Source organism: Epinephelus moara, chromosome 11 (genome assembly GCF_006386435.1).
Source record: "Epinephelus moara isolate mb chromosome 11, YSFRI_EMoa_1.0, whole genome shotgun sequence".
Lineage (NCBI taxonomy): Eukaryota > Metazoa > Chordata > Actinopteri > Perciformes > Serranidae > Epinephelus > Epinephelus moara.
The window spans coordinates 15,751,346-15,775,810 of NC_065516.1; the positions used below are offsets into that span (position 1 = coordinate 15,751,346).

General features: G+C 42.2%; 1 protein-coding gene across 3 annotated transcripts in view; it reads right to left on the minus strand.

The window, feature by feature from the left end:
* The window catches only part of pou6f2 (POU class 6 homeobox 2), a 104,457-nt gene that overhangs the window by 11,804 nt on the left and 68,188 nt on the right, over positions 1-24,465 (minus strand). For all 3 annotated transcript variants that reach the window (XM_050057271.1, XM_050057273.1, XM_050057272.1), the window contains 3 exons: positions 13,437-13,574; positions 6,896-7,105; positions 4,961-5,114 (listed from right to left, as the gene is read on the minus strand). In XM_050057271.1, coding sequence (XP_049913228.1) covers positions 4,961-5,114; positions 6,896-7,105; positions 13,437-13,574 — 502 coding nt within the window. The remainder of the gene's footprint in view (positions 1-4,960; positions 5,115-6,895; positions 7,106-13,436; positions 13,575-24,465) is intronic.

Below are 24,465 nucleotides of genomic sequence, written 5' to 3' on the forward strand. Positions count from 1 at the left end.
GCCTAATAATTACAACAGGACAATAGCAAGTTAAACACTCAATTTATCTGCTGAAAAGGAATATGAGAGAGAACACTGACATAAATTACGGGCAAAACTCATGTTATTAAATGCGAGTCCCACAATGAAGTCAAGCTTTTGTCTTTTTGTTTTCTTTTGTTGAAATGTTCATAATCAACCTGAACTAGACTAAATGAAGTTTGAAGTTGTGACCAACTATTCTAGAAGTTAGAAATCTCAACCCAATCAGTGGAATAAATGTTGGCATTGCACATTTCTGCAAAACACAGTAACCTTTGTGCATTATAATGTAGTGGATATGTTGGTAAAAAAACAACCACTTTTTGTGGTACTATCCCTGCTGGAAATACAGCGATGTCTGTAAAAAACAACCGCTGTTCGTGGTGCTATCCCCGCTGGAAATGTGGTAATGTCTCAGTAAAAAACAAATACTTTACGTGGTGCTATCCCCGCTGGAAATACAGCAATGTCAAACTAAAAAACAACTGATTTTCGTGGCACTATTCTGTCAGGAGACGCAGTAATGTCTCTGTAAAAAACACCCATTTTGGTGGCTAAAGATCTGCTGGAAATGCAGCGATGTCTTGGTAAAAAACACACCACTTTTTGTGGCACTACCCTGTCTGGAAAAGCTGCAATGTTTCAATAAAAACGGCCGCTGTCCGTGGTACTATCCTGGCTGGTAGACTCACAAGTCAGTCTTTAGACGCTTTGCTTAACTAAAGACTGATGTCTTTCTCCCTGATTTTGTGTTTAGATGGGCGGTTTAAAAAACTCCTCACGTTGCAGAACCAATAGTAAATCTGCAGGGCGGTCCTTCAGTGGCTCGCTGAACTCTTGTGCTCGTAAACATAGTCTGACTGCGTTAAAAGTTTTAAACAAAGTCGCTGTAAGTCCTTCATTTCCACAATCTTGTGGATTGAGCACACGTTTGATAAAACGGAGTTAAATCTCTCGGCATCCATTTTCAAGCTCTCTGTGTGTTTGTTTCCTTGCGGACGAGAAAAGGGGCAGCGCATATTTCCGGGAGGGCGTGTCCTTTTCAAAAATGCAAGAGGCGTTGCTTTGTTGCCGGCCGTTTTCTCCGGTGTGTTAAACACACTTTAGAAAGGAGTGTCCCCAGACTATCAGAAGGCGGAGATCTCTGATTGTCTGGTGGCGAGACTACCTGGCTGGAAACATAGCGATATCTGTAAAAAAAACAACCGCTTTTTGTGATACTATCCCCGCTGGAAATGCAGCAATGTCTAACTAAACAACAACCGCTTTTCGTGGCACTATTCCATCAGGAGACACAGTGATGTCCCTGTAAAAAACACCCATGTTTGATGTCTAAAAATCTGCTGGAAATGCAGCGATGTCTTGGCAAAAAACAACCACTTTTTGTGGCCCTACCCCATCTGGAAAGCTGCAATGTTTCAATAAATACAATCCTCGCTGGAAACGCAGCACCAAACCCTTTTTTTTTTTTGGTGGCTAAAAATCAATCAATAAAAAAAACAACCACTTTTTGTGGTACTATCCCTGCTGGAAATACAGTGATGTTTGTAAAAAACAACCGCTGTTCGTGGTGCTATCCCCGCTGGAAATGTGGTAATGTCTCAGTAAAAAACAAATGCTTTACGTGGTGCTATCCCCGCTGGAAATTTATAAAACATCAACATTAACACCTGCTGGAATCGCACCTCTTGATGACAAAGTCAGCTCAAACACTAGGTCACTTTAAACACAGTGATATGTAGGGCTGCACAAAATATTGAAAATTTACCTTCGTCGCGATATTAAGATACACGATATAGGTATCACAAAGATGGCTTGAACGGCAATATAGTATATTTACAGTATATAGTATATAGTGTTTTGGATGTTATTAACATACATACATATTACAAATCTGACACCTGTCCGTCCGCTCACCTGCTCTCATCCCTGGCTCTCTGAAGCTCAGTGCGCCACAGTTTCCTGGTATCGCTGGTAGACAATAACCTTGTATTTTAAGGTTCATAAAATACATCTAAATTCACAAATATGTAGAATATTACCACAGACAGTCCTGTTATCTTACATCTAGGATGGTGTTTTACCATCCAGGGGATGCGCCACGTGTTTTCCCCCTGATAATGCTTCATTGTGACAATGTGATTGTGTTACTGATCGATGCTGTCCTGACTCATGTCTGATGATGTTTAACTGCCAACAGAAAAAGAATATTTTCACCGGCAGCTGCCATTTTCTTACCATATATATCATAGATGTCACACGAGACCAGTTTTGTTGTTGTTTCCTGTTTTGTTCATAGCTTTAATAAGTGAAAAGAAAACAAAAAAATCTTCTCAGAATGAAAGAGTTTAAGCATATCTCTGAAAATGTTGAACTATTAAATTTATTAAATAACTTTTTTTTTTTTTTAAATTTTAATTGATTATCACATATTACAATATATATCACATCTGATTGACCTTATAGTGGGTGGATGATGTTGGTGCTCTCTAAACTCGGTTAAAAAACACAAATGTTATTGGAGACATTCACTCAAACGACCACCTGTGGGTCCAACACCATCAACATCATTGCATTTCTTTCTTTTTTTTATTCAGCTTGCATACATTAGCTATTCATTGTCTGTTGTCTATGTTGGCAGCGCGAACCTAAAGCAGAAAGACATCAAAGCTGTATCATTCAATATTTATCACAAGTCATATCGTCATCCCAATATTCAAAGTTATCACATATCACATGCTTTTCTGAAACTGTGCAGCCCTAGTGATATATGTATGTATATATATATGTATGAAATGTACATATGCAACGTATTTATCATCTCCTGTCCCTCTGCTGTGCTGTTTAAGGCATAATTTAAACCTGGTATTAACATACGATCTGTATCTGTATCCGTTATCTGGATGTGGACATCAGATTCAAGGTTTTGTTTAATTTAAACTGGGTATTAATGTGCATCCTTGTTATGTTAACTCTAATCACATGAGATCAGATATCACTGTAAATGTTTAGTTGCATTTCTCTGGATAAATAAAAGTTAAAATAAAAACAAAGCCAAAGAAAAACACTGCTGACATTCCTCTTTCTCATTGACATTTTCCCCATCTGATTATTTTTAAATAACAGTAACAGACATTCTCAGCTTTTTAATCTGTTTCTGGCACTTTTGTTTGTGGCCAGCGAATGCAATGACATTTCATCTTCTCTGCTCGGCAGACGACTCTGATTCTGTCATGGGATTTTCCTTTGTGTATGTATGCTGTAAGTGATATTGAGAGGAAGTGATATGGCTCGTACTCAGCATAAAGCATTAATTCTATTTACTGCAGAACAGAGCCACGATGATTTTGTGCAGACTCAAAAATGGTTTATAAGATATTTTCCGAGCTACGAGTAAACACAAACTAAACACGGTGTCTACAACAAGTTGATCAATGGCGACTTGTTTTTTTATTAAATTCAGTGGCATTGTAGCTGCCTTTGAAATGAGTTTACATGGAGTTTAGGGGAATCGACTCTGACAAATGAAATTTATCTGAATAAAACAGAGTTTTTAAAGGCAATAGCTGCATGCTGACAGGCTGTGGCCCAGTGATTTATAAGGCTCTGCCAAAGGCCCACGCCTTGGGAGAATGAAACTTATGTTCATTAAACATAACACACGCCACTTTGGATCGTCTAATAAACCAAAGAACTGACAGTCAGGAAAAAATAAAACAATCGTAGGAGGCGGGGATCAGTCAAAAGCTGTCCACACTGAGAGTAATGGAGATACTGGGTGTCCGCCATGTTGGATTTTTTAAGGGACAGTTCACTGAAATTAGAAAAAGACATTTTTATTCTCTTACGTCTGGTGGTATCGAGCCACACAGATGGTTTTGGTTTTATTTTGAGATATCAGTCTCTGACACTTTAGCCTCCAACTCAAAACAGTGGAGCTAGGACTAGGCATTACACCGATATCTCGATGTGAGACTAAATATCGCCTTAGATTTTGGACGTCATTATATTGTATACTGTGTCCAATCTCTTACCATTAAATAAAAAAATATATCAGAAGCTTAATTCTGAAATTGTTCTGTAAATAGTTTTCTAATAAATAAAGCAACTTCTGATCAACCCATATCAATGTCAGGTTGAAATATAAATGTCTGGTTTGGCCCCACCCATTTTTTATTTAAACCCCTCCCACTTTGGATTAAACTCTGCCTATTCCAAGTTTGGATACAGATAATTTAGTTGGCTAAACAGATATATACAAACAATATATAGATAGTGGTGTACTCGCTCATCCCTATCTTATGGCCAATGTAGCCATGTCTTGATATGTCTTATTCCTCTGTTCCATAGAGCTCCATTATTACGACTACCATTTATTGTGAGTAAATACCAATACCACATGCGTACTCCTGCTGCTGTACATTATTAGCCAGAGCATCATTATTAATCCGCTGTTAGTTCCTAACAAATCCACTATTTCCTCTTGTCTAGATAAAAGCTAAAAGCTACAGTGGTTTTAGGGAAATTATTTAGCCTTCTTTAAAAATGAAGGTACGTATTTGTGACCCTTTTTGTATTTACCTCTTCACTAGAAACAAATTAGTTTGGGGCTGCATGGCTGGAAATCATGAGAGGTAAGTGAGAAAATGGGCGACCTAACCCTCTTTTCATGTTTTTTCTGTCTTTAACTACGTGTTTTTATTTATGCTGCTGCCCATCTTGGCCAGGTCTCCACTGAAAAAGAGATTATTTTTCTCAAGGGGACTCTCTTGGATAAATAAAGGTTAAATAAAAATAAATAAAATTTCATTGCACATTCGCTGTCATATGATCATGATACAAGAGTCAGTGGACTTGTATAAACAGAGGAGGGTTACGGTTCTTTCTTCCGTGTATTTGAGGGCATGTTGTGTTTTTGTGAGCTGTGTCGGACACTTACTGCTGACCAGCTGCCCCACGCTGAGAGCCGAGGAAGAGGAGGAGGTGGAGGAGGAGGAAGAGGCCTGGTGGAGAGGACTCTGTCTGTGGGGCATGTGGAGCAGGTTGGGCTGAGACGATGCGGGGCCTGTCTGACCCTGCTGAGCCTGAGGCAGCTAGACACACACACACACACACACACACACACACACACACACACACAGCTGATGCAGTATATTGACAGCATGTAGTACAGAAAAATATCCATTATTCCCTCCCTCACATCATCACAATAATCATCATTTACAGTAATCATGTCATTATGGTGATTGGGCGATAATATTAAATCTCATCAACCAATCAACAGCTATTAAATTAGCCACTTAGAAGCTGACTATAATGTAATTTACCTGGTACTTGATGAATAAATGTTAATTACTGCCTGCAGTATTTAAACTGACAGAGCAGAGTGTCAATAGTCTGCTCAATAGACTACAGCAGAGGTTTACCATTGCAGGAGACAGTGAGAGTCAACTCAGGTACTCCTCAGCTTTACACACGCTTCTCTGCAGAAATCAACTAGAAAAAAGGAAAACTACTCATGACAATTAGAGCCTTCTCCCTCGTCATCAGACCTGTGAAGATGCTAATAATGGCAGCCTGAATCTGAAATATAAACATGTGGACACAGCAGTCCCCATATCAAACATAATTCATGATCCACAAGCTACGTGCTCTGATGGCGAAAAAACGATGTATTTTCATGTTTTATGCACATTTGAATTGCTTTTACAAGATCAAGATGGTACGTCTTCGCTTTTAAAGCGAAAAGCTGTCTCCGCCATGAGCTAGGCCGGCTTCTCCTCTCCTTCTTTGCTATTAATTATTTTCTCTGTGGCATGTGTTTGTTTGGATGGTGGGGGGTGTCAACAGCGATGCACACACTGTCAGGACTGTTGACAGGCTCGGAGAATTATCTAGCTTCACTGGAAATATTCTAGACTGCAGGCTCTGACAACCGTAAATTATGCCTGTGGAACAATGTGTACATGCAGGCTTTGAAGTGGAGACAAAAGCATAAACATTATTACAAATGCATTAATTCATTCAAGAGTATGATCTGGTGTTTCAGGGAGCCGCAATTAGGTGTCCATCTACTGAGAGTTCATCCATTCCGCACTGTACGGGCCTTCAATGTGAACTTTTACCCTGTAATTCTGCGCTGACATCGTCATTATCAAGTCAATAACATTTTCATTGTTGTGTGCATGCATCTGACTCCACAACTGAATACTGTATAGATCTTTGAATTAGGTGGAGAAAATGTTCGAGAGTTTCTCGCAGTTTAAACTCAAATGTAGTGTATAGAAGAGAAAAAACTTTTGTGTTTTATGCAGCCTCCCCTATATCAAAACAAAATACTTGTTGTTCAGGTCAGAGAGGACAAATCATAAGGCTGGAGAGTGTGATTGAGGAAGGAGAGGTGGAGAACAGAAGCATGAGTGTTTGAGTTTTAAGTGGGGTGATGAAAAGTGTGTCTTTGTTTTTTTTTGGTTTGGGCTCTGCAGGGGCGCAGCAGGCTCCCTGAGAGAGTCTGAAAGGTTGGGTGACAAGTGCCTCCCAAACATGCACAGACACACACTGAAACATGGAAACACACATATATTGTGAATAATTTTACCAAAAGCTACAATTTTCCAAGTGGGATGATGCAAATGAGCGTTATGAGTGTTGAAGCAGGAGAAAAAAGGGGGTGTTTAGCATAAAGCAGACCTGACTAGTGGAGCTGGAGTATTGCTTTCATGAATAAACAGAGCTCTGGTGTGACTCCACTAGGTGTTGCTCATTCAACAGTTTTAAAGTCAGCTCTTGATCATTGTTGAAATATCAGTACATAATAAGCTGCTCTACAAGATATCTTCTTTTGTGTGTGTTTGTGCATCAGAGTGTTTGTTACCTGCTGTCCAGGCTTGATTGGTGACAGCGTGATTCCCTGGGTGTTGATGACAGGCAGGATCTGATTGCCGATCACCGTGGCGATGATCTGGCCTTGAGCGTTGGTCAGAAGCTGAGGTGTAATTGGCTGTACCTGCAGTGCTGGGTTGCCACCCCCTGATTGGCTGGAGGGCCCTGCAGAGTTGGGCATCAGTGGGATTGTTCCAATTATCTACAAAGGGGGTAGAGAGGAGACGAAATCAGCTGGGCAGTTTTAAAAGGAAGATGGAGCAGTGAGGGTAAACGCTACTGGAGGTATCAGTCTTAATGATCTCTGCTGGCTGCGAGTCTTTTTGTGGCTTTTTGCATGAAACAAAGCACAAGCTGGCCATTTGTGTAATGAGGTTAATCAGAGTGTTAGAGTCGGTCTGTGTGTATTTTTGAGAGACAAACATGCACAAGTGTCCACTGATCATCTGTCACTGAGGTGGTTTTACAGGCTTGAGCGAGTGAAGCCAAAGCAGACTGCTGGGAGCGCACTGCAAAGGTCAGCGCTGAATACCTGTGTGTGTGATGGTGCACACCACTGACTGTATTATCCATCACCAGGCCAAGACCGGGATGAGTGTGCGTATGTGTGACTGTGTGTGTCTAAGTGTGTTTGTGCCTAAGTGTCTTTGTCTGTCTCTGGTGAGAAGGAGTGAGGCTGCTGAGAGACACAAACCCCCATTTCACCCTCTCTCTCTTACACACACAAACACACACACACACACACACACACACACACACACACACACACACACACACACACACACACACACACACACACACACAGAGGCAGAGAGGATGAAGTGGAAAGAAAGAGCAAGAAAAGAAACAATAAGAGGGAGAAAAGAGGAGCATCAGAGAGTGAGACAGGACCCTGTGTTTCTAATTCAACTCTCAGGGTCCCAGGGGTACTTCACCCCTCCTCCACCCCCCCTCCAGCCCATGCTTTCCTCTCCTCTGTGGCTGTAATCAGGAAGGGCAGATCAAAGGGGGCGGCAGAGTGTCACTGCAGCGTTTTAGCTCTCAGAGCTGCCAGAGTGTGGCCAAGAGTGGCGCTTTAGGGGGGACTTAGCGCCTCTTCACTATGATGAAGGTTAATGTCATCTGGGGACTGGTTCTGAGCAGCCGTCGCCCCGTCCCCCCGCTGACATCGCTCCTCCACCAAGCCTCATTACACCGGAGAGCAGCTCAACACGGATGAGACGCCCATCATTCCAAATTCTGTTATTTGGCATCTGGGCAAAGAGCTGCTTTTGCAAAAATTGCAACTCTCTTCTTTAACTTTACATTTTAGTGCAAGATTCTAAACCTCAACACAAAACTACAAACAGCTTCTACATAGCATTAGCTGAGCCTCGTCTGCCTCCCTAGTCCCTATCGTCACCACTGATGTGTTTCAGTGCGTGGTCCTCCTCCCCCTCCTCTCTCCCCCCATCTCTTTGACATAATAGGGAGGGATCAGCGAGAGAAAGGTGGGCCGACAATCTGTAATTCATCCCTGCCACGGCTCATTTGCTTACGTTGCTTCGCATTAGGGGAGAGATAATTTATCTCTCTCTCCGCGCCGGCTTTACAAATTCGCTGTAATGCTCTCCTGCCACTTAGCATATTTTATTGCCCTGCCTGACGCTCTTGTCTCCGGAGTCCCACTGATCCCGCTTTGCATGCCACTGTGGCAGGGAACTTGTTCCGCTCAATTATTCATCGTCATTGGACTAAGTGGTTGTTCTATAAGCATAATAAAAGAGCAGGCAACTGACAGCTTAGCTCTCATCCCTGTCCCACCATGCATCGCCTCTCCATCTGACTATCTCGGGCAGATGTTTCATGGCAGTGTCTCACAGCTCTGCTCAGGCTGGACGAGTTCTTGGTGTAGTCAACTGTTGGAGCGCTAATTTATAGACAGAAGGGACTTTATTATTCACTTTTCTAATGGGAAGTATTGACTTCATTAATGCTAAGGTTTACAGAGCAGGGCCATCATTTATGAAAGTGTAGGCTGGGTATCAAACCTCAGTACTCTTTGAATACTACAGCGTGTCTGCAACATCAAAAAGGGTTTATTATTGAAATTATTTCAACTTTAGGAATTCTTTTAATAGGAATTTTCAGATCTAAGTCAAGACATGTCTTTAAACTTTAGCTTATATTTCATTTTGGCATTCATTAAGTTCATCATTTAACACTGATGTATTTGTCAGTTTGAAAACATGTTTATATTCTCCTAATTCCTATCAACAGATATCTGCATATATGTGCATAAAGAAAGGTTTTGGTACAGGAAACGTTCTGGTTTCTGTTTTTAGTCTGAGCAGTTTTGACCAATCACGTTAGAGCTGCAGGTAAACAGCCTGTGTAAAGAGCAAAAGAAGTGGAAAGCACTCGATCTTGAAACCTACCGGCTATCGTCTGATGACAATTTAGCTTTTTATTACTTTTTAAAAATATATCTGTATTCATATGCAGATATGATCAGTGCACCGAAAAGGAAGTCTGGGCCCACATATCTGCTGTCTACACTGGAACCCCTGAACTATTGAGACATGTATAGCTGCAGCCACATTTCGTTTAGGCGTACATGACACCCCTACAAACAACACCCACAACCACACAAGACAAACCCACCAATGTGAAGGTTATTTGAACCCTGCTACAATGCAACATATTAGTTAACTAGTCCATACTTGGGGATGTGTTATGTATAGAGGAATAAGACATCAAAAACAGTATATTAGAGAAGATGCAAAATCAGAGCACTGTAAATGCACTGTGTAATAAATATTAATGTAAGACAAACAATGCACACTGTATTTAGAAACATGCTTTATGGCAAAATACATGGAGCATAGTTTTGGCTGACGGCACAGAGGCACGCATGTGCAAGGGGCTGTGCGCGGGCACACAGGTACACACATACAGGTTTCGATCTGCAAGTGTTGGAGATAAAGGCTTCCCAGCCAAACTGTGGTCCCAGCGCGCATGCGCAGCTCGCGCCGCTGATGGTGCTCACAGCATGAATGGGTAGTGGACAAAAACGTGAATATAAACAGTAGAAATGTGGGAAAAATGCAAAAACGGCATTGTGGCTGTCTGCACATGACCAAGATGAAAGCCTATGTGCAAGTTCAGAGAAGTAGGTCAAAGCAGTGAGGAGGAAAACGGATGATGACGGACGGATGGAAGGATGGACGGACGGAGGGAGGGACAGAGGTTTCTCCATTTAATAGTAGGATAAATGGGGCCAAACACAGCAATAATCCACCTTATAATTAATTATGCATGAAGACATGAACCATAAGTAATGAGATGTAACCCCAACCCTTACCCTAACCTTAGCCACCTTAATTTTACCCTTACACTTCATAGCTAGCATTTTCATCAGGGGGCTGATGTGTAGGTTTGTATGTTTGTGAATAAAAATGCTTCTAGGCAGCTTTTTAAAAGAAGTACAAACTTATGCAACACTTCTCTAATATTTAAATCTCAACTTACTTCTGTGAGACAACAGTGACTAATGGCAGCGATTGCCAAGTTACTGGTTTTGTTCTTCTTAAAGCTGAAACACATCTGGCCTGGCTCTAAATCCCTCAGGTTATGTACACCGGTGGCATTACTCTTAAGAAGGCTGCACAGCTAAAATTTGGTAAATGTGTGCTTTCAAACCTGTAGTACTCCAAATCAACCAGCACTCTCTGGACAAAAAGTCCAAGTTTGATGGTGACATGCAATCATTTCCACTTCTTAAGGTGCAATTTCATCGTGCCGCTGTTTCATAAATAAGCAGCTTTTAGGACCTCCTCTAATTCACTGCTCTCCTCAGTTATCTTTCAGTTTGTTCTCCTTTATTTGGCTTCCTGTGTTTGCTTCCCGCTCTACTTCGTATGGCATGTGAGTAACGTGCCTCTCTCCACCCAGCAGAACTCATTAAGATTATGCTGCTCTTGTTTCCACAGAAATGTCATCTCATCTCTCCAGCCAGGGCAATCTGTGTCTTTAGCCATGGTCGCCAGGCAATATCTCTGCCCATTTTCTCTCCTCCACTGTTCATGCGGTGAATTGAGACCCGAGAGGGAAAATGTTTGGGAAGTTTGGACTCGTGTCAACACACAAGTCCAAAAAAGCTAACATTCAGAGCAAATCAAAGGCTAAAACAGCAGACTCATAATGGTGCACTGGACAGAAGATATTTCCTGGGTAGGGTGGCAGGTATTTCCTATCCATTCAACAGCCTTTGTTTTATTTTCTCAAATATACAAGATGCAGATACAGTAAAGTAGATTACAGTGATTAGTTTATTTATCCAACAAAATGTCAAACATTAGCTGGCTGCAGCATCTAAAACACAAGAATGTGCTGCCTTTCTTTGTTTTAAATCATTAGAAATGTAGTATCTTTGGTTTTTGGAGTGTTGGTCGGACAAAACAAGCAATCTGGGAACTTGTAGAGCATCGACAGAATAATTAATACTGAAAATAATCAATAGCTGCAGCCTCACAGTAGATTTACAATTACAAGGGCAACAGCAGTTTACACTGTGGTTACACTTGATCTAAGGGCTGGAAGCTTCCATCAATACAAAGGGCACACTTGCTTTGCAGGTTAACCGTGCATGTGTTCTTTACCTGTTGTTCTCTGTATTAGCGCCAACAGCATCCACCCTAAGGGCCAAACTCTCACCAAAGACTAGCAATGCTGAGAGTAAGAGGGGTGGATAGCCTGACCACCCAAATTCAAGGAGGAGAGGGTTTCCATACGCAGAGCTAAGGCAACTGGGTTTACCAAACTGGGGTTTGCCACACACACAGACCATTTCAGTGTGTCTAAACCTGCTAAGACGCACGGTGCTCTCCAAGAAACAGCCCTTAATGTCCTCATTTCCCAACACCGTTTTACTGCCATATTGAAGCTGCAGGCAAAGTGAGAATTTGCACTGAATAGAAGATGTTCACAAAAATGCCACAGATTCACAAAGGGGAAAAAAAAAATCAGGAGTGAGAGTGACTTAACAATATTCTGGCTTTTATCCACAGCCTTAATCACTGTTGTAGAGGCGGTGAGGATAAAAGAGCCTCATTGATTCTCCTTGGAGAATAAAAAGACTGGGGCCAATATAATTAAGGTTTAAAAACATATTGAACTCCAAACGTCTATCAAACCCGGCACTTTTCAAGGTCCCCAGAGCTCTCGCTTATGAAAAGGTCTTTTGACAGAGTTGTAGAGGAAATTAAGAGGTCAAAGACAGTATATCGTGTTTTAAATTCAAGAAATGGTGACTTTTACTCATGGAGCCCAGTGATGATAAAGATTATTCACTAAATTCCAATGAAACACTACACTAACGGATAAAAGCAGTTCTTTTGTAAATACACATCATAACTGAATAAAAGCTGCCTCCTGCTTGTAGCTTTTCCATGCTGACGTAAGTTCTCAGAGTGTGTTTGGTGGACCTCCAGCCTTGTTTGAGGTATGTATTAGCCTGTATAATCTCCTCAGTGCAGGGGGAGAAGGAGGGGCAGGACCTTCTGATATGGTAGTGCATGTTTCAGAGCCCTCTGTCTGAATAATGCTGTGGAATAATGAGGTGGGGAGCAAAGGCTGTAGCCCACGGCTTTGACCGTCTCTGTGACCTGATTATGTCAGGGACTGTCAGCCGCCAAGACACTACAAAAGCACAGAGCATCCCATCAAGTCCATATCCACAGTGATCTGTCCCCAGTGCTCCAGGCACCTTGTGAGCCAGGGAAGTCCATACTGTCTCATTAGCGACGTTTAGCATCAAGCGCTCGCACATGGACAACACTTTACTGACTGACTCATTTAACAGTGAGGCATGGTCACGCTGGTGGAACTGAAACCTAATTTCAGCAGGCTAAATGTCAAGTTTAACAAATACAAACAACTGTTTTTCTTAGTGCTAAGACATGTCACCCCCCGCTTCCCTTTCACCATGTTTATGTTAAGTCTACACTAAGGACAGTGCAAGTGTTAAAAGATGAAACAGGGGTTAAGGTAAATAACACAAGAGTGGCATGAAAGGGCACATTGTCCATACAATTTTCCTTTAATATGTGCTGTGTGCACCTGCGATAAGATGATTCATTAGATAAGGTCCCACAATGACAAGCATCATCGTTCAAGCCTCTGGCTACTGATGGAACAATTCTGCAGCCACCCTGTAAATATGACAAGGTCAGCGTTTTACTGCGACAGGCGCATGCGGATAAGAGAAAGAAGGGCTTTGTTTATTCCCAAAAAGCTTAATATATGGTGGGCTGGTTACTAGAGTGTGGCTTCAAGTGAACACACAGACCCACCAATAGAAATCTATGAGGAAAGATCAGAAATACTATACGAATGTTTTATTTGAAGCTGCACATTTGTACATGATAGATGGTCCGGCAACATCTCTTACAGATCTGCTACCAAGGAAACTGTAGTATTTAATTAGCTGTATGTGTAATACATCATTCAGAAAAGTGGGGTTTTTTTTGTGTGTTGGCGCCCACAGTACTCACTTGTCCTTGTGCATTGGTGACCAGCTGTCCAGTGGCTCCTTGCAGGTTTGACAGGGCGTTGCTGAACACCTGAGAACCGGCAATGGATCCCATGGCTGCTGCCGCTGCTACCGCCGCCTGGCTGGCCAATGGATTCAGCTGGTGAGGACATGGTGAGAAATCATTTGTCAAAACTGCATCATCACTCCTGCTAATGTTTATAAGCGTAATTAAAGTTCCTAAAAAAACAGGGTTAGGAGAGCTTGGTGTGGGGGGCTTCATTGTTACAGAGGCCAGAATAGGCTAGCTGCAGAGGGGCCTATATAGTCCAGCAGACTGGGCTATGCAGTCCATCATACAGTTCCCAGAGGTCTTTGCTCCTGGACCCAGTGGGAGGCTCGAGGGTAGGGAGGAGCAGTGAGAACGGGAGGGTGGTTGTGAATAAGTGGCCATTTTACCACTCTAAGTGCTTCCTCTGGCCCCCGGGGCTCCCTACAGGCTGAGCCGAGTCTCTCCACCCGCAGCAACGGCCTTTCACAATAGAGCCGAGCAGTGTGGCCATGCATCACTGTATCGCCAACCCCTTCAATACACTTCGACTAAGAATTCCTCCTGCGTCATAATGCACTAGCACACTGTTACTTTTGAAGGAGAGGAGGGTTAGAATGACCATCTTTACCCCCGCTGTAATGGACTCATCTGGTCTGGCCTGTGGTTGTGAAAAGAGGCTCCTTGCATCGGGGACAGGTTGTAGAGCCCCGCCACATCGCAGAGATTACCCATATAAATCAAGCTAACCACTTATTAGGGGGCTGAAAATGCACTGCTGATTTGGTTGTAGTGCAGCAGAGCAAAGTCTTATTAGGTTGAGTAAGTAGATCAAAGACCAAGAAGAGATAGGAGACCTCCCAATTACTCAACAGAATAGAGAAATAATAGAAACACTGCTAAGAAGCAGGCTGCCTCCTCCCTGCTGCTAATACTGGTTGGAAACATATTCAAACAAAACTGCTAAAAATTGAAAGTACAGTTTAAAGAAAAGGTTTCAAATAAAGCATTGCATGTTTTATACACTATTACGTTCATGTACTGTAAAGAAATCTTTTCCTAAAGCATCAATGTTTCCACACTCTGTGCTCTGCGGGGAATTCAGCGTTGTTCATCTGAAATCATTCGGTTGCCGTTCATCTTTTATCTTATCCCACCACCATATATTATTACACTTTCTGAAATCAAATGATGAAAAAATGCCACAGAGCGATCAATACTTTTTCATTGACAGTAAAGGTTAAGCACATTAAGAATGACACTGCATTTGTCTTATGAAATCATATTTCATGTAGGTGGCCTCAAATTGGCCGTGATTGATATTGCCTCCCCTCGTCTGAAAGTCATCCAGTTTTTCCTCGATAATCGCAAGATTGTCTTTTATGTGTCCAGCGGTTGTCCTTCGGAAATCTGGACGTCTCAAATGTTAGAGAAGTACAATCCTGAGTCTGACTTTATATGCAAAAGTAACAAGATTACAGAACGTCAGTCAATCTGCAACATTTGATAGTCAGTTCCCTAACCTTTATGTACTACGGGATATGGAAAATAATTTAGGTGCTCCAACACACAAGGTAAACTGCTATATATGTCAATTAAATTCAGAGATCAACAGTAGAAGATGCATGGTGATGTTTAGAGCTAAAACTATTAGCCAAGTAATACAGGGTTTCTGTCTGGAAAAAATGGAGCTGGTCTTCATGAACTGTAAGATTTTAATTCATGATATGGCACAGGATTTATTCCAAAATATGTGATTGAATAATATTTAATGATGTTTGATCCACATCAGTGAGTTTACTATTGTATCTTGTAAAACACTCTGCTGCAGATTCTCCTAAAGATGCATCTTTAACAAACTTTCCTTTACCCAGTATGCTTTGCTAAATAGCACAATTTTGATTTGTTTAGAGATCTGATTAATCTGACTACAATATACATGGATGAAACAATAACCGTTATTCAGTCTGGTTAATAAAGCAATTGGTTTGGTTTGATGCAGTGACCATGATGCAAAGTAAAATGTCATTTTCACTATTTAGCACGTAATTTACCTGTGGTTTTGCAAACATTTTATATATACATATATATTTTTTAAATAATATGTGAACATATTTTAACCATGTCACCCCATAACTTATATTTTGATAAATGTACAAATCGTTATTTTATACATTTTTGTCATTATTATCATCATCATCATCACAATTGCCAAAATGTGCACACACTGTAGTGATAAATACAGATTAATTATGGTCAAAAACAGCAAAACTAAAATTGTGTTGTAAGAGACAGAGAAAGAAACAATCCTCTCTGACTTTTTCTCCACTCAATACAAATGTGAAGTGATACTTTTGTTTTTGAAAAGCCTTTACAATCAGCTGAAAATGTTTTTAAAAAGAGCAGCAGAAAAAGGCAGCAACACAACAAAGCTGACACATCTTGCAGTGCACATTGACATTTTAAAATATGATTTAAACAGCGAGAGTTTCAAATTTTCAGGTATCACAATTATATATCAGGATAAATTTAGCAAAGACATATCAAAGGAAATATAATGCACATTAACACATGTATCTTCAAAATCTTTAAAGTGACGGACTTTTCTTTAGACAGAAAGTGCTGAACTGGTTCTCAGCAGATAATTCCCCCTTCACTTATGACTGGAGAAGTAGTAGTTGAGAGGGTGAAATAAAACCTTGACCAGCTGCTCTGGTAGTTTTGTGAATATAAAATACATTCTTAAGTGTTGATAAAGGGGAGGTCTTTGAGCCAGGTTGGTAAAAAAACGAGTATTATGGATGTTGTGATGGTGAATGGGGACACAGAGAAAAGCCAACACGGCCAGTTAAACAGAGTTAAAAGGAGGCTACAGATCAACACACAGATAATGTGATCTGCTTGGGCGAGCACACCCAGAGTCTCCCTGAAAATCTGCTGTGCTTGGTGTCATTGTGTGAGTGATGGGTTGTTGGAGAAGCTTTCAGATTTATTTGAAATATTATCATTGTGTTTCATTCGATGATAGCCCTTTCAGGTGCTATGTTATTCTGGTAAATCTAGGTGAAAAGAGAGCAGGCTTTATTGCTGCTGCATCTTCCTGGCACTGGGTAATATGGATAGCAGTTGGAAGGAGAGCCAGGAATAAGGAGAGGCGAGGCTGTGTTCAACACCTAAACAGGTGATTTTCCGCCACGGTGACTCCTCTCAACACCTCGGCGGGAGGCACAAAATGACAGACCTGGCCTAGCATTTGTACTGATTGCATGTGTTGGAGGAGATAAACAGTGATCTTCCAGTTTGCAGAGCCTGCATGTTAACCATTGTGTTTCATTCTTTTCATTCCCCATGAAAAGGGGCGTCATGAGGATTTTCAGCAGTGCAGACTGCTCTGGTCAGTGTTGAGATAACAACAATAAACTGAAGTCATTTGTTAAAGAAATGTTAAGTTACATTTAAGTCAGAAATGTAGAAATATGACATGTCAGTTTTGTTTCTCATTCTCATGTGTAGCAGCAAACCTAAGCACTGCTCAAGCCTCCATCATATCAGGTGACATCATCTTGTCACCTTTAAGTCACCACAACTGCTATCACTCTCTGCGCTATCACAGTTTAATATAGCCAAATATAAAAGGGCTACATAGGGATCAGCAAATATAAAATAAGTGTCTCTGAGAGGACAAAAAAAGCCTGCAAATTGTTAAAAATACATCTTTTCTCTGGACGGTATGAAGAGGAGGGAATCTAAACTCCACCAGGCTCTCCGTCGCCTGTTTGACCATGAGGGTCACCTGGTGCAGCAACCCGTGTAATCTCAGGAATAGAGGGAAAAATAGCGTCCCCGCAAACCGTGGAGAGTCCCCTGGAAACCAAAATTGTCTGACACAAACTAACTGGAGTTTATTCTGGGTTTGCTCTTTTCATGTGGCCGTTTTAAACTTAATTGCTTTTTTTTTTTTTCAGGGGCCTGCACAGGACAAAAAAGAGCAAAGATAAATGGACAAAGTGTTGCAGACACCAGCAGGCAGGCAGATTCGTCTACGCTCAGGCTTCAGCGGTGTGTAAAACTTATTTTCAGCTCATCTATGATTCAACAACAGAATCAAACATTTATCTAATATATCAGAGAAAACTGAAAGAGAATATGAGACCACAGGGAATGATTTAGCAAATTAGTAGCAGCTATATGTAAACTAAAATCTCTTCCTTTTCAAAAAGTCTCTCAGATTGATTACAGGTGGAAGTAAGTATGTTTTTGAAAATGTGAGATGTGCCAAAGTCTTCATGTTTTACTCGCTACCACTCAACCAAAAAGCATCAAAGTGGGCCAGATTAACAGTCAATAGCACTACTGTTTCTGAGGAAAATGTCCTTTATCTGTGGAGCAACATGGAAGTTTCCCTAGTTCATCCTGGCCCCACATCCTCCCTGCTCTTTTCCCACTTCGGAGTGAATGTAATCAGCTGTGACATGAGAAAACACGTTCTCTGTCTGTCAGGACTCTGCTAGTCTTCTGCTGACAGTCCTCTGCTGACTCTCCTCCTCCTCCTCCCCGAAAAACGGCCTCCCCCACCACCTCCCTGTCTCCCCTCCCTCACATCCGCTGTGCTTATGAACATCAAAATGCCATTAGGCCCTCCAAAACACCTCTGGTCCCTTGGTTAGCGGGGCCTCGCACTGCGGTCGTGCACTCTGAGTCCTCCGAGCCCCGACTATTGCTCACCACTGGGCCTCTGCTCCGGCCGTTGTGAAAAATAAACCCCAAAAAGAGCCATTCTTGAGGAAAAATATTGGGAAGTGAAAGACAGATAGAACAACTGGGGCAGATAACACCCGGCAAAATACAATAACGCTGCATCCGGAGACAGTCGGACATTGTAATTGCTTAAGGCAGTGGAGGGATGGTGGTGGCAGCGGGTGTGGATGTGGAGGTGGCTGAGGTGGCATGGCGGGGTGCTAATGGAGTGATGTCATATGAAACGCCAGAATGACAGCTAGTTAACTGAGGAGGTTTGGCTGATCAAATAAAATGCATTAACTCCAGGAAATGGATATCGCAGGCAGCCTCAGAAATGGCCATATCTAATGAGGCAAAATGCAAATGAAGGAGGAAAAGAGTCGTGAAAACGTTTAAACTAACTATAAAGGGATGATGGAGTGTCGGACAGTGGCCGTCAATCTCCCCACTCATTACCCTCATGTGAAATTAACAGCAGCTTTAATCATTACATAAAATCTGCTCCAGCCCATTTGTTGATAATTGTGAGGCACAGAGGTTCAGAGTGGGTTCTTTGTCATCAATCACGGCAGCAGTGTATTTCCTCTGGTTAGGGGACACTCTGCGAGTAAAAATATAAGTTATACTACATTCCTCTTACACTATTTCTCTTGCTGAGGAATGATCTATAATATTTAGCTGTTTCCAGATGTATTAAATTTGAAACTACTTGGTGATTAAGTATCTACAGGAAAGTGCTGACCATTTCAGCTCATGATGTGACATATTTGGTGCAGTTATTTCTGTACCATACTAGTGTTGGGTTGGAAATCATAGCAGCGTTAAACCGGTGTTGCAGTAAATCTACTGCTGCTCGGGCTATGACTTTAAAGTGGATACCTGGCTACGTTTTGTGGTTGCTGTGAGAAAATGAAAAATAAAATCATTAAAGTCTGGGGATCAAACTATAAAGAAATTATGAAGACTATTATTTTAGTGTATTATCCAAGAATCTCTGCAGCCTTTGGATTACAAAATTACCTCAATTATTCAATACGTAATAAAACATATGTCTTGATTTTAGGAGTTCCATTGCAGCAACTACTTCTCATTCGTTTTCATTTAGTTGGAAATGGCTTCTCTTTTCACTCTGCTGTTGTTTGACATATAAATATAGCATTTGAATGACTTTAATATCCTTCTAATCAATGTCCAGTGATCTTTTGATGTCCTCAATTCAATATAGGAAGGGTCATCCATGCCGCAGCTTTATAAACACAATAAAGGTAAATGATTACTCTCCACTGTGGTGTCCAAAAATACGGCCAGTAATGAAGAGAAATGGAGGAGTTTGAGGGGGAGGCCTGTCATGTGTCATTGGCCAACTCTAAGCCTTAAGATTAATCACGAGAGAGGGGCTCTGTGGCTAAGATGTGGTCACCCTTGATCGATAAATCCGCCTCCCTCCCTTCCCTCTATGTGTCTCTGCTTCACTGTCTCTCTCTCTTTTTCTCCAAAATATACACAATCGTTGGCACGAGCTAAATCAGCATAAGTGGAGAGATGAATTGATGACATTTACAGCCGTATTTTGTATTGATTACTCAAGTTTTGACTTCTGAGGCTCTCCTCTTTGAGGAGTTGACTTAAGAAAATGCACTGTTCTTACATTCTAGTTGAGTCCATTTACAAAACCATCAATTGCACAGTCCCATAATAAAAGAGGGCATGAAATCACCCTCAAGGAAAAATATAAAAATGCAAAATGCTCCTCATAGAGTTCAGGGCAGCAGGGCACAGTTTAGAGGAATTTCAATTTACACAGCAGCACCCTATACGTTGCAAAATATATACCAAATCTAGTGTCCACTAACCACAACTGAAAACACTGTGGAGAAGAATTTCTGATAATATTCTGCAGGGACCACAAATGGGACTTTTGACTTGGTCTATGAGGAGGGCATAATGCAATAACATTGCATTAGAAGGGTCTTTTTACAGCGTGGCAGTGCTGCGCGGCTGTATTCCTTGTGTGAACCGGTGCTCTGTTTGCGGTCACTAATGGGCATCAGAAATTACAGGCAGTGGAATCGCGCCCCGCGGGGGGACTGGCCTTCTCAGCGGAGCGGAGCACTTAGACAGTGTCTGGGAGCCTGCTGGAGGAGGAAGGGGGGAACTCAATGTCACAGCCCTGCCTCATAATTAAAGAAACCCTATTCCTTATCCACTGTTAGGTGAGCCCTAGCTTGGTGCTCCATCTGAGGGCTCCCCTGTGGGCGTCTAATGCGTGTTGCCCCCAATGTGCATGTGGGCTGATCAGGGATCTGCGCCTTTCTGCTGGGTGTCGAAGCTGGGAGCCCTCTGACCACCGCGGGAGTAGCGGGGCCACGTTTAGAAGAATCGCAGACCTCAAAAAGCGAAGAAAATATCAACTGAGGTGACGTCTGACAACCCAAGAAAACCAGAAAAGCCAAAAAGTAAGTGCAAAGGCAGCTTGCAGGTGTAATTTTAAAAGTGAAAAAGCCTTCACAATTTTCCACATGATCCTTCTGAAATATGATAAATTTAAGTTTCTCTCTGTTTATAAATTCAGGGCTCATCGTTGGTCCTTAAGTCTGTAGATTTTCTTCCTGCCTAATCCCTCATTTGAAGTAAATAAAAGTAGTAGAGCTGTCATGGTCAGGTTGTTTTCCTCATCTAGCTCCCATGCTTTATAATTATTCATATGAAATGTGGTTCTGTTGATGGGCAACAGTCTTATTTTCTGCTTCAGTCAACAGTGCACATTTGTATTTCTAAATTGTGGAGCGCTTGTTATGTAAGGCAATTTTCTGCCTTCTTAAGAGCCGGATCTCCTGTGCATTAATAAGAGGCTAGGCTGAGCTGCTGGAGAGCTGAGGGCCTGTTCATGCTCTAAACCACACAGCCAAAAACTAGCAGCACACAGGCTGGCACCACATACCATTTATACATATTTAAAAGTTTCAGTAGGAAATTGTGATTTTTAAAACAGGTGTTATCGTGGATAATGGTCAGATGTGAGAAGTCTTACAGCTTAAGGGAACACAGATTTTTTTGTACCTTCACTTGAAGATTAATGTTAATTGCAGGAATACAACTTTACCAGAGCTGCAGCCAGGATTTTAAGAAATACTGAGATCGTAAATCCAGATTCCCAAAGCACCACCCCAACCCCTTAAGACATTCTCCACTTTTGGCTTTACTTTTTATTTATTTACTCGCCTTTATTTACCTGATTTATTGTGTTTTCTGACAATTAATCTCCCAACATGACAGTCTGGATGTTTTCTTTAAGCCTTGAGGGAAAACTAAAGACATTTATTTAATGTGCATTTTTTGCCCCCAAAACAGTCAAAATGATTGTCTAAAAAAATATCAGAATAAGCAGCACATGAGTTAAGTGCCCTCATTATTAGGTATTGTTGAGTGCTTTACTCCTACAGTTCTCTGACTGAACAACCTTGTAAACTGAACCTTGAACATAATTTTGTGCCTTTACAAAATGAAAAACGGACCTACATGAATTTGCTTTCACAAGCACTCAAAATGTATTTTTAAGTTGCACAATGAATTTTGTGGCAAGAAATCAATTAAAAAACATCTGCAAAATCACATTTCTATATTAAACTCTATGATCTTTGTCCAAACCACAGACATCACAGCTGAGTTATGAGACATTCAATAGATAATGGACTCTTTCCTCAACTTAAGCGTTGCCAGTTTCATCGACAAGCCACAGTATGAGCCATTGGGTCTACATTTGAGCATGTCATTTTAATTTTGATTTAATACCCCGTGGAATGATGGCGGCCCGTTTTGCTAAATTGAATAGACGTGGAGCTGATCTGGAAAATCAATTAATCGATGTGCAAGGCTCATTTAATACACATGTTAATATAATGGGAGAGACACCCACCGCCCATAAAAAAAGACACATTTGGAGCAAATTGGACAGTAGTGATTTTAACAGCGGTTGACATAAGTAAAAGTGCACTGCAGCGGAAAACAGTGACATGAGTGTCTGAAGGGGCCTCAGCTGGAGACAAAAGCAGCAGAGATGGGCCCAAGACTTGAGGAGGATGGTGGAGCGAATGGGGGGAGGAGGAGGGGGAGGAGGGGAGAATGGCAAGGAGGTGAGGAGAGATGGAGAGTGCAGACAGCCAGGCCTCTGAAAGGCCGTTGTGGTTGGCAGCCGCTGACCTTGGTGACGATGGGTTTTCACCAGAGGCTTCTAATGAAGGCTGATTGCCAGGGAATAGTGAGGGAGCCAAGGGGTAGAGAGGGGAGCAGGGGGGAGGGGGGAGGAGAGAGAGAGAGAAGGAGAGAGAGAAAAGGATAGAGGAGAGGCTCAGGTAATTGCAGCACTTGTGGGTCTGAGGCCCTGCGGTCCTGTGATGTCGGGGTGCAGTAGGGAAGAAGAGAGATGTCTGTGGACGCTTTGGTGGTAAATTGTGGAGCACAGGGATGGGAGGCAGGCCCCTAGGCTGTAATTACCCCTATGAGTGTGCGGATGGAGAGTGGACAGGCCCAGTGTGGGGCTCTGACAGCGATCAAGGAGACGACTGCGAAAGGGGAGTAGAGACAGACACACAGACAGACGGCAGGAGTCTGACGAAGAAGGAAGACAGGACACCTCCATCTCCGCCAGGCCCCCCGAAAACCAGCCAGCCAGACACTGGACCAAGGTCAGAGGCTATTAGCTAACACACAACATGCCGGTGACAAGACAGCCATGACAGGAGCAGCAGAGAGACAGCTCAGCAGTGTTGAAGATGCTGCTCCTGGATGGAGAAAGACATAATGTAGAAGGATTTGGCAAAAAAAAAAAAAAGGCATTAAAAGACGGATAATTAGATTAGAGCCACTGAGAGAGAGATGTTGGGGCACCACTGGATGGCGCAGCAGGGTCAGGAGGGTCTGGGGCATACCAACTGGAATGAGAGAGTTGATAGGCTGGCCTAAGCTTCCTCGCTGCCACGGATCAGTATGTACTACCTCTCCTCTCCCTGCCTGGGCTGATGTAACTCACTGGAGTGGCAAATTACACCAGACCTACAGCTGTAGCCCGACATTATGATTAATTTGATCAGTAATTTCTCCTGTTTTTCATTTTAATCGCCGCGACCATTCTGCTGTGGCAGGTCTTTCAGATCTAATTAAGATCAATTCCGGTGTAACAGACTTGGCGAGCGCCTTTACCCCGTCAAATCCCTGAGCTCTCCGGGCGTGGAGAAAACCCGCAGCTCTAATCAATCAACTTCCAGCAAAATCCAGCGGGCTCCCGCAATCAGCCCATTAACACACTTAAGCAAATTTCATAATCTCCCCCCGTCTATTTGTCATCACTGTGGTGGCTATTTCAGGCAGCCACGAGCTGCATCTCACTGTACTCCGCATGTTGGGGAGCAGAGAGGCAGTGGGCGGGGTAGAAAGGTAAATTCTTACTCCGTTTAACCAAATTAGCTGCAGTAATCTGAGTTCAGGCCATTGACTCAAGGGGACACAGTCTGTTGTGGTGTGATTTGTATTCTAATCGGGATATTAATGAGCCAATTAATGAATTCTGTTTCTCAAATTAAAAACACCAAACTCTAAAAACACCAGGGATGTAATGAATGCTCAGGATTTCCTCACTATGGGTTTAGACGAAGATCACACACCTCCCACGAGAAGAGAATTACAATGGGACATTAATTGGAACATAATGAGTGTTTGTCTCTCTGTGCTGTATTTTCAGCAAATAGTTGAATGGCTGGGTGATTCTGCACGTCTGAATAATGACGCCAGGAAATAGGGGTGTTATCTGTGTAATGCTGATTGTATTATGGTAATTATGACTCGACTTTACTGCACAGACCAGTTCCTCTGGGTGAAGCATGGAAACACCAGAAATGCCCTTCTGTGTCTTCAATTAAATATACAAAAGGAAGATCACAGAGACAATTCACGTGTGTTTGTGAGAAAGTCTTTGCTCAAGGAATCCCTCCCCCTCCAAATTAAAAACTTCTGTGAATCAACCAGCGAGTCGCTCGGTAATTCTGGGACTAAAAATCCAATCACTGACCCAGGTGGTGGAAAGGGAGGGGAGCTGCTGTTTAAATCCTATTGCAGCCTTGAGTGGGTGCTGAGGCTGCGACCTGTCCTTGGGCGAGCCCCTCGCTGGGTGACACACTCTTTGACAACACCAGCACTGACCCAGAGAAACTAAACCTTTTACGGCCATTCTGCTTCTCTCACACACACACACACACACACACACACA